General features: G+C 33.7%; 2 protein-coding genes across 2 annotated transcripts; both read left to right on the forward strand.

The window, feature by feature from the left end:
• Positions 1 to 7,351: 7,351 nt before the first annotated feature.
• LOC110269208 (uncharacterized) lies at positions 7,352 to 9,986 on the forward strand. Its single transcript, XM_021116893.1, has 3 exons — positions 7,352 to 7,860; positions 7,944 to 8,599; positions 9,658 to 9,986. Exons 1-3 carry the CDS (start codon positions 7,352 to 7,354, stop codon positions 9,984 to 9,986), a joined length of 1,494 nt encoding a protein of 497 aa, XP_020972552.1.
• Positions 9,987 to 10,381: 395 nt separating this feature from the next.
• On the forward strand, positions 10,382 to 10,975 carry LOC110269209 (uncharacterized). The gene has a single exon (XM_021116894.1). It carries the CDS (start codon positions 10,382 to 10,384, stop codon positions 10,973 to 10,975), a length of 594 nt encoding a protein of 197 aa, XP_020972553.1.
• Positions 10,976 to 13,556: the final 2,581 nt, after the last annotated feature.

Below are 13,556 nucleotides of genomic sequence, written 5' to 3' on the forward strand. Positions count from 1 at the left end.
CAATGTGTATATCGTCTTGGTTAAATGTGCAAACCAGATGTTATATCACATCACTTAACATGTTTCATGTTTTAGGTTAACAAACATATAAACAAAGCATCAACAGATTATAACAAAAGCAAAGCCATGGTATTTGGAAATCACCATACAGATATGATGCATGTAGCCATGTAGTAGATAGTTGTTATAGACCTTGGACAAAAAAGTAAATAAAAAAAGGAATATATCTATTATGAAGTAGTCTAAACCCTTCATAATAGATTTAGGATTGCATGAAATACACCTCCTATCATTCTATATATAAACGACATCTAATCCAATGGACACAAGCACAAAACATAAGCATTCCTCTCTACTTAGAAACTTCACTAAGAAATTTATAAGCTGCATTTCACAAATGAGTGACATTTCTCCAAAAAAAAAATCTATTACCATATCTTGGTGATGACTTAGTATGGAAGATCTTAACTAAGGCTGATCCTAAGACTGGTGGCAGGTGTAGGGCACTCAACAAGTCTTGGAATTTCAGGCTTAACACACCATACTTTGTGAAGCAGAACTGGGCTGAACAAAGGGGTCAAAACATCAATGTCATTATTGGTGTTGGAAACCCTCCAGCAGACGAAAATTCTCAATGGTTCATTCGTGCTGGTGTAAATGATGGAGTGCACTCGCAGCTAAACCTTCCAATTGTGATCAACCAGCTTGGTTTTTACTCACTTATTGGCTCAGACCATGGAGTTCTTTGTATAAAATTATCCCAAGGAGGACTTAACTCAAGGCTACTCATATGGAATCCACTCACTGGAATGATGAAATATGTATTTGATGAGTCCAAAAAACACTACCGTCATCATGTTGTAGTTTATGCATTTGGGTATTTGTATGATTCAGTGGAGTATCGAATTGTGCATGTCTTTAAGCGCCATTACATACATAGGACCTTGGGCTGGAGTCTATACTGTTCATTTGAGAATAACTGGTGAGATTGCAGATCATTCACCAGCGACGTGCAAAAGTTGGGACCAAAGTCTATCGTTGTTGATAGAATTGTTTACTGGATTGGCTGGGAAGGAACCAACTTCACTAAATCATCACTGATAATATCTTTCTCCATAATACAAAGGCAGTTTTTTGAAAGCATTATTCCAATTGATGCAAGATCAACCTATCACTCTCTTACAAATCTGCATGATGGGGTTGGTTTCATATCCTATCGTAATATAGGCTTCTCAAGGGAAGTTATAGTTTGGGAAATTAAGCATGATGGACAGGACAAGCTTAATTGGGATAAGAGTTACAGGACTTGGCATTCTTTACAACCCATCTATGTTCATCGGAAAGGATATCATTTCCATCATGGAGTGTAGGAATCGTTTTGGGGGATCCAATGGTGCTGATAGGACAGATCTTTTGCTTTCAAGACTTAAGTGGAGCGGAGCTAGGAGGGAGCACCTGATGCACCGTACTTGGCAACAAAATGTACACGTCAAGTCCATGACCATGCACTCTGAAAGTCTCTATATTGTGTAACCAGTTACCCCACACTTATGTGGAAACTCATCCAATATTTCACAACTTTTAAGTATTAGGTCTCAAGCTTATGTTTTCAAAAAATTTGTTTTGTGTCTGTCTATGTTATTGTATTTTGGTTTAGATCAGAGCATCCTCAGTTCCTATAATGGATGCATAATGATAGTTAGTTTCTTATTTGTCTTTGTTCTGAGTGTATGGTTTTGTCAAAGAAACTCTCTTGAGTTTCCAAGATTTTATAAGAAAGTAGAATATAATCTGCAGGGTATTATATTATAGTGTATTAGGTCAGTGTTTAGTGTGATTTCCTAGAGTGTCTTGGCTTAGTATCTACTCATTAATATAAATAGTTATAAGATTTGGTTGTAACACCAATATTGCGAGTGTTTATGTCCACACAATTAGTCATATCTCTGAACACTCATATGCATTTTTAATTTGAGCTCATACAGTCGATAATAACTAAGTAAGGAATATAAACCATTTGAAAACGGTTTTACAAATAATCACAATAAGCTTGGCCACAACAAATATAGTAGGATAAAAACACTGTAATGGAGGCTATATTACTAAGAAAGTTGATTACTTAGATATTAAAGGTAACATGAGGGTATAAAAAGACTATCAAAACATAATACAAAAAAGAGTAAGCTTGGATAATATTAGAAAATTTTTTGAACATTTTAATGGTCAAGTTTATAGTATCAAAAGGGTCAAAATAGAAGTAAAAAATGAATAAATAATTAAAAGATAAACTAAGCCCCTAAAAGAAACAGGATCTTTTTAGTTATTAATATATTGTGTTTTGTACTCCACAAAAAAGGAATCTATACATCAACAATTCATAAAAATACAATATGGTTAAAACCAAAATATTAATGCAAATTGAATTAAACCATAAATGCAGATATTAGCACGATATAGTGGTCAATCAAAAAATTAATCATCGTAGAAACTAGGTCAAAAGGCAAGGGAAAAAAAAGATACAGTGGGATATATAAGAAACAAAGATAACACCATCATTGAGATAGTAGTTTAGGTTTCTTTATTGAGTGAAGATGTCTACCAAAATATCCAAACCAGTAGAGATTTCAGCAATACATGTGTAGCTAACAGAATATTGTGGTTGACCGTGTATGGTTAAAGAAACTTTAAACTAGAAGTTATATATAGGACTACCGTTAAAATGGACCAAAACTCCTCATTCATATCTAGGTGTAAAAGGAAGAGTATCATGGATGACAAGAGAAAGAAGTTGAAGACATCACAATCGGACTCTCAGAGGACATTGTACACTCGAGTACCTCTGCAGCAAATCTTCCATAGCTCATCTTCACAAGAATCAGGTGCGTAAATTTTTAATAAAAATAGTGAAATCTGTGCAATTTTCATCACTATATAATGTCCACTCAGATAATATCCTAAAGACGAAAATTTGGTAGTATTCTTAATAAGGTTCATCATATTCTGAAGTGTATGGAATATGCTATGTAACCGTGTATGGGATATCAACATGCCTCAAAAACATAAGATGGATTTTTTTTCAGATAAACTTGAACAAAGGCTGACTGGAAGAAGCTCAAGGTCTTCTATCTCAAGTGTTACAGTAGAAGAAAAAGAACACAAAGGCATAATGAAGCAGCGAGTAACATAACATTTGAAGTTCTTTAGATTAGCAAACTGTCTTACAAAAATGGATTCACTTTATACTCAATTTCTATGCAGAAATTTTAGAGACAGGAAGAGAAACTCATTATGGAACTCATTATAAGGATAAGGAAAATTATGATAATGCAAGACACCACTACATAGACTTCGGCAGCTTAGGTACGTCCAAAAGGTCCCCATCAATCACTACAGCAATTTATCATGAGTGTGTGGGTGGCAGTGGTCATGGTGCTCATTCGAGAGGTTAGATATTTTGATATGGTTGACTCATTTTCTATGGATTTTTTGAACAGGTTGAACTGTTTTTCATAATATAGTGTCACGACTTGATTATTAGACCCGGACATGTAAACTTTCCAACAGGTTGAACTGTCTTTCGTAATAATAAGTCACAACTTGATTATTAGATCTGAACGTAAGTTAAAAAAATAGCAATCCCGACAACAATTATCAGATACGGGGTTTTTATGAAGTCAGCAGATAAAAATTGTGAGACATAAAGCTTAGAAATGACATGTATTGTGTTAACCCTGTAGGTAACATAAGTGCAGAAACGACAAAAATTTACAGGAGGGAAAGGGCTCTTAAGCTGGCTGAAAAAAGAAATGTGAATACTCGATCAGATTAGTTCCAAGCTATTTATGTTGAGTACAATAATTTTTAACTACATCGATGCAAATGGTATGGTCCAAGTGGATGTGGCTCAAAAGATAGATAATTTTGAGTGTACTATGCAAATGCATATAGTCGTGGGGGCATCAAATCTTCTCACACAATGTACACACACTCAGATGATAATCTTCCTTTATTTAGGCGTTGTTGCTTCGAGATTATTTAGTTCCTCAACTAAAAACTAAATACATACACTCAAATCTTACTACCATTTTTACAATTGAAAAATTTTATTGCAGAAACATATTCCAGGGTGAATACGCGAACTCCAACCTCAATTAGAACCACGGCAAAAACTAGATTGCCACAAATTTTTAATTCAATTTCAAATGGATCAGGTCATGACGAGGGTGGCTCCGTGGACAAGAGCAACGTAGCAATGGGTAAGAAAATTTATATACAATATTAAGTGGCAGAAATTAGAGAAGGATTTGTTATTAATTTTGTGTTTAATAGAAAAAATTGAGAAAAAATGTCTTAGCTTCAACTTTAAAGTGGTTATGTATTGGATTTACTTCATATTCCTTTAAACTCACTCTGCATAAGTAATAAACTAAAATTATTTAGCAAAACTGGTTGTTATGTTAAAAAAAATCCAACGCAACACCTAAAAGTGATTCTCACCGACACAAAAGCTTGGATTTTGCAGCCTTTTATTCGAAGCAACTAGCTTATCAAATTTACCTTTTAAAATATAATTTTTTAATAATGTAACACATTTTTTTGTTGAACAAAATGAACAAGAATATTTAGTTCCCATAAAGTTCTCCAAAATAAGATAACCAGTTAAAAAAGGTCATCTTTAAACAATAACAGATATTTTGTCAAACCAAATATAAAAAATTATTGAGCATCCAAAATTATCTTTCCAAAATTTGAAAAGAATGCAAAAATGTTCCAGCTTCAACTTTTCAGTGGTTATGCATTGGATTTAGTTTACATTCTTTTAAACTAAGGCTGCCTAAATAATTAAGTAACCTTAAAATGTCGAATATACTATTTACTTGATAGACCAAAATATAAACATACTGAAAATAATTCAAACACAGAGATTTGGTTTGGTAACAATATTTTTTCAATGGTAGGTTATCAAAATTAAATTTGAAAAGATAGTTTTTGAATTTCTTGAGGTTTATTTTTGTTAAGTCAGAGTAAAAATACCTTTTTAATTTAATGAGCATAAGCAACAACATTTGTGTTTCATCAATTACTTTTACAGAATGCCAAACACTATATATGCATAAACGTAACAGACTTTTTGGAGGAATAATCTAACCAAGTGACATAAGATAAAATTTTCCTCAAAACTATATCTTGACTTCATCTATTATGCAGCAAATCGAGCAGCTACTAATGACGCATGCACAAGCACACCTCCAAATAATCCTAACAAAGGTATAAGGCAGAAAATAACCTACCTTAATGTGCCACAAGTATGTATTGAATGTTAGTTTTTGGACAATTTGGCTAAGTTGTCTATTATCATGTAGTGTACTGGCACATGGGAGATGCAATTCATGAATGTCAATATTGTCATGCTTTGTTTTGGTACGATGAAAGGTCACAAAAATAATACAACACATCTACCCCTACATATACTCTCTGTTACAGAGGAAAAGTTGAAATTCCTCAGCTCTAAGAAGCACCCAAGATTTTGTATGAGTTGCTATATGGCGAGGACATCAAAAGCAAGCATTTCCGTGAGAACATTAAGACTTATAACTCTATGTTCCAACTCACCTCGATGGGTGCCAAGATTGATTGAACTATAACAAATAGCAAAGGGCCACGCACGTTTATTCTATATGGAGAGAATTATCATCTGATGGGTAGCCTTATACCCGAAGAGGGGTGCATGGCAAGATTTGCACAATTATATGTGTACGATACATAAAATGAAATTCAAAATCGTATAGCAGTGATAAGGTGCGTAACGGAATTAAATATGGCCATGGTTATTATGTGTTGATTAAATCAGTAAGGAACTATTCATTTAACTAACATAAATTTCGAAAATGATTTGCCATGATACAGAGGAAAAGACAACAAGATACATGAAGATATTGTTAGAGATTTGAAGATGTTGGACGATAACAACATATTGGTCCAGGCATTTCAAATGGTTCGGGAGTCTATAGGACCTGACTACACATCCACAGTGAAGTTGAGGTTGTTTGGCAAACGGGGCAAAGATGGTAGGCGGTATAACCTACCATCCACTAATGAAGTTGCTGCGTTGATAGTAGGCGACTTTGATTTCGCCAAAACTGATAGAGACATTTTGGTTGAAACACATAGTGGGAGGCTACAACGAATTAATCAGCTAAATCCAGCCTATTTGGCATTGCAGTACCCTTTATTGTTTCCATATAGAGAAGATGGATACAAGGAAGACATTCCTCTAAAAAAAAGTGGTAAAGAAGATAAGGGTAGGCAAGAGGTCTCAATGAACGAGTTTTTTGCGTTCAGGATCCAAGAAAGACTAGCCGATGCATCTCCATTTCTCTATTCAAGAAGGTTATTTCAGCAATTCTTGGTAGACGGATTCTCCATGATTGAGTCAGCCAGATTAAATTACATTCGGCTTGATCAAAAAAAGTTTAGGTGTGAAATGTACAAGGGCTTATCCAAAGCAGTGTTAAGTGGGGAAACTAGACCTGCGTCAAGAGAAAAATGTATCATCCTGCCTTCTTCATTCACGGGAGGGCCTAGGTACATGATACAGAACTACCAAGATGCAATGGCGATTTGCAGGGTGGTTGGCTATCCAGACCTTTCTTACATTCACATGTAATCCGAAATGGCCTGAATTAGAAGACTTTCTTAAGAATAGAGAACTACATGCAGAAGATCAACCAGACATGGTATGTAGAGCTTTCAAAGTTAAGTTGGACAAACTTATCCAAGACATCAGAAAGAACCAAATATTTAGGCACGTTAGTGCAGGTAAACAATGTCCCGTTACATACTCTTTAATATTAATATGCATGTTTTTTAGCTTTTCCAGTACATGTGTATGTTCGTTATGGAGATATTTTGATTTTTTATGAAACCAATCATTTTATACAATAAATCTCTAACTTCTTCTATCACACGTTTTTAAACAAATCCGCACTAGAAATTTCTATTTCCAAAAAATAGTTTAACACATATACACAAAACCCTTTATAAATTAAAATGTGTGATGTGAAGATTTTTGGATGAAAAGAAAGTATGGAATAGGGAACTAAATTACTGTTGAATTAACCTGCAGTCTAAGATGGCTACATTTTTTATATATTTCAGTTCCAGTGAAGTTTTTGAAACTTTATAAATTGCGAATTCCATTCAATTATAAAAAACTTTGCTGGATTTGTATGAATAAAGAGACAATCATTTATAAAATTAACCAGCGTTGTCGTTTTTCATCATATAACTACGTAAAAGCATCTCCTGTATTAACTAATGGGAAGTATACAATGTCTAAGAACCTGTATAAATGTGTTTGTACATAATCTCCTTTGCAGTTGTGTATACAATTGAGTTTCAGAAGCACGGTCTCCCTCACGCACATATTCTGTTATTTCTACATCATGATGACAAGTTTCCAACGGAAAAAGACATGGACCGGATCATAAGTGCTGAGATACCCAACAAGGTCAACGATCCACTATATTACGAAGCAGTGGAAAAGCACATGATGCATGGTCCATGTGGTAGTATTAGGAAAGATTCACCATGCATGAAAAATGGTCAATGCATGAGGCACTTTCCTAAGAGATTTGTTGCGAGTACTACTATTGATGAAGACGGTTATCCGGTTTATAGGCGCAGGGATGATGGCAAAATAATAACCAAATCAGGTGTGGAACTTGACAATCGATATGTCGTGCCTCACAATAGGAAGTTATTATTGAAATATGGTGCTCACATAAATGTTGAATGGTGTAACCAGTCAAGATCGATTAAGTATCTATTTAGATACGTCAATAAAGGCCAAATGACCGTGTAACAACTTCATTTTACAGAAGTGCCACAAGTGATGTGAATAATGATCAGTGTGATGAAGTTAATATGTATTATGATTGTAGGTACATATCCTCGTGCGAAGCTGCATGGAGAATTTTCGGGTATAGCATTCATTATAGGAACCCTTCTGTGGTAAGGCTAGGCTTTCAGCTTCCTGGTGAACAACCAGTGATATTCAAGGACGATGAAAACATGGATGACGTTGCTAGGAAAGAGTCTGTGAAAGAATCCATGTTCTTAGGATGGTTCGAGGCAAACAAAAAATACCCTGAAGCTCGATCTTTGACATATGTGGAATTTCCTTCTAAGTTTGTATGGAAGGCTAATACTAGAAAATGGTTTCCAAGAAAATCTCATGTAATTATTGGCCGTATTTTCTTTGTACCTCCAAGATCAGGAGAGATTTACTACCTAAGACTACTTCTAAATTTTGTTAGAGGACCTACCAGTTATGAACAAATTAGAACTATTGATGGTGTTGTCTACTCGACATTTCGAGATGCATGCTATGCATATGAACTTTTGGCTGATGATAAAGAATACATTGATGCTATAGAGGAAGCAAGTCACTGGGGCTCAGGAGAATATTTAAGAAGGCTTTATGCAACACTCCTGTTTTCTAACTCAATGGCTAGGCCGGAGCATGTATGGGAAAGCACACAGAGAATGCTATCCGATGACATTCTTCATCGACAAAGAAGGTTACTTAACAATCAAGGTATGCTGTTATAGTTATTATTATTAATTGTAGAAAAATAAGTATTCTTTGTATCAGTTTGTCAATACTATTAATGTTACTAGACAACTATTAGTATAACTCTATCAATAAATATTAGTTGACTTATGAATTTGCTAGATTTTAATATATTTTTACTTCGCAAAATAAAGTATGAATCTCATACAAAACAAAAAGACATGGACACAATTCCCAAAATTAACAATAAACATTACTAACAAAATAATATACACATGCATCAAAACAAATTCTTTTAAAATGACATACTTACCTCGAGGTGGTTGAGCCACAAATTATATCTGAGGTTGATTATGCACAAATTGTCTCAATGGTCATGAATGCTTATATGGAAGTGTACAATAAGGTGTATCCTTTTTCCTTATTCTGCATCTTACTGTATATATGCCATGCAAAAAATCCAATTCTATTAAGCATTGAAGATATCATAAGAAGCTGAAAACATATTGCTATATAGACAATATACATCCAAATAGCAGAGTTCAAAATATCCAATATAGATATGGGAAATATAAGAATCAACTACATGAGGTAAAACAAATGTATATTTAACTAAATAATGATCTTGGTCATAATAGAACAGATGTAAATATAATTTATGTATGTATTTTATTGCAAAATTTTATCTTCTACAAAATCATACTATTACTTACAACAGTGTATACAGTTTGTTGAACAGAGTTACAAATTACAGATGAAGAATTATGGGATCTGACGTTGATAGAAATTGAAAAACTACTCAAGAGTTATAACAAGAGCTTAAGAGATTTTCCATCAATGCCATTACAAGTTTGATGCAAATTATGAATGGGGAAAACAATAAGTTGATTTCTGATGAGCTTCAGTACGATAAACGAATTTTGACTGCTGAACATGAAGTGTATGTACAACAACTTACAAACGAGCAAAAGAGAGCTTATGAAGAAGTGATGACAGCAGTGAATAGTGGGCAGGGTAGTTTTTCTTTCTGTATGGTTATGGTGGTACGGGAAAAACATTTCTTTGGAAGACAATTACTGCAGGTATTAGGTCCAAGGGTCAAATCATGTTGACAGTTGCTTCAAGTGGCATAGCATCCCTCTTATTACCCGGTGGTAGGACGACACATTCTCGCTTTGCAATACCACTCAATTTGGATGAATTTTCAACATGCAACATAAAGCAAAATACTCCGTTGGCTGAATTAATAATCAGAGCTAAGCTTATTGTGTGGGATGAAGCTCCTATGGTCAATAAACTTTGTATTGAAGCACTCGATAGGACCATGAGAGATATTTTGAGGTTCAACAATATTGCAAGCTTGGAACAACCATTTGGAGGAAAGACAGTGGTTTTTGGTGGTGATTTTTGACAAATACTACCAGTAATACCCAAGGCAGTAGGCAAGAGATTGTCAATGCTACAATTAACTCATCATATATATGGGATAGTTGTAAGCTGTTGACTTTGACAAGAAACATGCGCTTACAAGCGGACAATAGCAATTGTGAAAACAATGACTTAAGAGAATTTACTGATTGGATTTTAAGCATTGGAGATGGTAGATGTTTGTCATCTATAGATGGTATTGATAAAATAAAGATCCCAGATGATATATTGATACATGATTAGGATGATCCTATTAGTTCGATATGTAAAGCAACTTACCCTGAATTATTTTGCGGTTCAAGTTGTGTTTCACATGTAAAAGACAAAGCTATCCTCACACCGACACTACAACTGGTGGATGAAATAAATAATTATATGATGAGTTTGAACCCATCCGAAGCTCGGACTTATTATAGTTCTGATACAGTTTCTGAATCTGAAACAAATAATGATATTTTGGCATCAATTCACACACCAGAGTTCCTAAACACTATTAGATGCTCAGGAGTACCAAACCATGAGATAACTGTTAAGGTAGGGACACCAATCATGTTACTAAGAAACATAGATGACTCAGCAGGTCTATGTAATGGCACACGATTGGTTGTGTCCAAACTTGGAAAGCACATAATAGAAGCAAAAAGTTTAACAGGGAAGGGAGCTAGCCAAAAAGTGTTTATTCCTAGAATGACCCTAATCCCTTCTGATCATAGGATACCATTTAAATTTCAAAGGCGACAATTTCCTATCATGGTTTCTTATGCAATGACAATTAACAAGAGTCAAGGGCAGTCATTGTCACATGTTGGTTTGATATTAAAAAAGCCTGTATTCGCACATGGGCAACTATATGTTGCAGTTTCAAGAGTTACCAATAAAAGAGGGCTCAAGATCATAATATGTCATGAAGAAAAAGAGAAGAAGGAAACAAACAATGTTGTGTTCAAAGAAGTATTTAGAAACGTTGTCTAAGTAGTTTTATTATGCGAGTACCACCCATTAGGTATGTCCTAATTGCATGCTTCTTAGTTCAACATCCTCATATGTTTTTAATATATGGATATGTTCTAATTTCATGGTTTTTAGGTGGGCGTATCAATGTATAATTCTTGGTTGTGGGTTAGTCAATCAAGTTTTTACAAATCAAAAAAAAAAAAGCGAACATATAGGATCAGTAAGGTATTAAATGTAGCATTCCATCAGAATAAATTCCATTCGAACATATATATATATGACTTCGTAAAGATAGAAGTGCATTTTGTAATGTGCATAAAAGAAATTCACAACGATCTCTATATGCGATGGCAGACCATCTTTATAACAATATACCACAAATCCGTCATAATTAACCTAACAGGTCATTCTTTTTGCAGGTGATATTTTCAAATCAGATATGTTGAGTAGAAAAAGAGAGCAAGGATCCAAAAAATGACATTTTGGAATTAAAGTTCACAAACGCTTGCAGAAATAGCTCTAATCCTACTATATTAGCAAGTACATCAGTTAGGTTGGCATTAAACATGTGAAAAGTATATGCTCAGATGTCGTTCATTCAAATTCATCGACGGAACTCATGTCACATTTTGTGATTTTTTCTAACTAACAGTTAAAAAAGGTAGCATTCTCTTTCTTTATTTCAGGTGAATTTCATATTAAACCCCAGAAAAGGAGTCACACAAGTAGAATAACTATATAGTATCCCCTCGATCAATCTGGCCTCAAGATGGTGCATTTTGGTTTTTTATGACTTCACAAGAGCATTAGTTGGCATTTCTTAAGTCAAAAGATGATGCATTTTGGTTTTTTATGACTTTACAAGAGCATTAGTTGGCATTTCATAAGTCTGAGTCATGTTAACTTTAGTGCATGTGGAAACAGAATATATGAAGTCTAAATTTAAAATTTGTTAGAACTGTGAGGATATAACTTTATTATCCATTATTTGATAAAGTAATTTTCTTAAAAATGTCTTTTTATAACATTGAGGCAATCACTCTATCAGAATTTAGCATCCATAATATGAAAAAATGATATGTGGTTATGCAGAAGACTATCTAAAATTTCATAACAATGTTACCGTTCAAGAGTAATATATATATATATATATATATATATATATAAACACCTGCTTGGCAAAAAACCGTGCTAGCAAACACATACGCTAAACCAAAACTCAACAATATATGAGCGTTAACCCATTTTTATTTATATATTTGTTCCTTTATACAGTAAATTAGAAAGTCTTGGTTATTTATATATTTGTTCCTTTATACATTAAATTAGAAAATCTATAGCAAGCTACCGTTGTGTCAAACAAGAATGGACAGACACAATGATTCAAAAGGATATCTTCTTTCAGATATTCATGCACTAAAAGGAGGGTAAAAGATATGTTATAATACTTACACAATACATTTCGCAGATCTTGAGTATAGTTGGTTTGGTAACTTCCTAAGCTGCACAACAATTTAGAGCAACGATGATCAAACACACGGATAATTTATAGAAAACAAGATAGAAGATACACTGCGCTAACAACTCATTCTTCAAGAGTTACTTTAAAATATAAAAGATGATGGCTATTTAATTTAAACTGCTGCATAACTATATTGCATACATGTCAAAACTTTATATCATGGGACCATATCATAGTTGTCTTTCTCTATACCAGCAAATTTTGGCAAGCGTTACATTAGAAGGATTCTTCGTTTGAGCCTCTGTGCTTTATATCATTTTCAGTTGATAAAATAATATAAATGGAAAAACAAAGGAAGGTGATTATAAAATATTCTAAATGGAAAAACACATTTTTAAAAGCCAATTGACAAGTAGAATTAGAAATCCAAATCTGATCTCTTATTGAAGTTCACAATTCGTTTTCATTTTATCAGCAAGATCCTCACTTAAATTAACATAAGAATACCAACAGCATCATAAAAGAGAGAGAAAAAAAAAAGGAAACTTAACATAACTTGAAAAAAGGAAAAACACGTCTCCAACAGCATTAGAGCTCCACAGATCTGATATAAATTCAGAATTTCATTTCATCTTTTGAAATCCATTCTCACTCAAAGGAACCTACAACAATATCAACGGTGAAAGTACCATCAAAATTACTCTTCAACCGAACTAACACACCAGTGCACATAAGCCAAAACTAACAGCACCAGCAGATTACTCTTTGTATTTTTATTCAACTTCAAAATAGAACATTGCATTTGTATACATTCTCGCAAAATAGTGGAAAGTGATTATAATAGAGTATAAATGGAAAAATACATGTTCAAAGCAAACACAACTGGCATTAGATATCAAAATCTCTTATTGAAGTTTAGAATCACTTTTCATCTCTTGAGCAGCATCTATGCTCAAATCAACGCTCAACGAGAACAGCCATAACAAAATATCAAAATTACTATTATGAGCATCATAGAAGAGATAGATAAAATTAAGAAAAATCAACTTTCATAGAAAAAGGAAAACAACCTGTCCAACACGAATACAAGTAGCATTGAACCTCCAAGACCACAATTTATTTTTATCTTCTAAGCCG

Source organism: Arachis ipaensis, chromosome B2 (assembly GCF_059453495.1).
Source record: "Arachis ipaensis isolate K30076 ecotype BB chromosome B2, ASM5945349v1, whole genome shotgun sequence".
NCBI classification, from domain to species: Eukaryota; Viridiplantae; Streptophyta; class Magnoliopsida; order Fabales; family Fabaceae; genus Arachis; species Arachis ipaensis.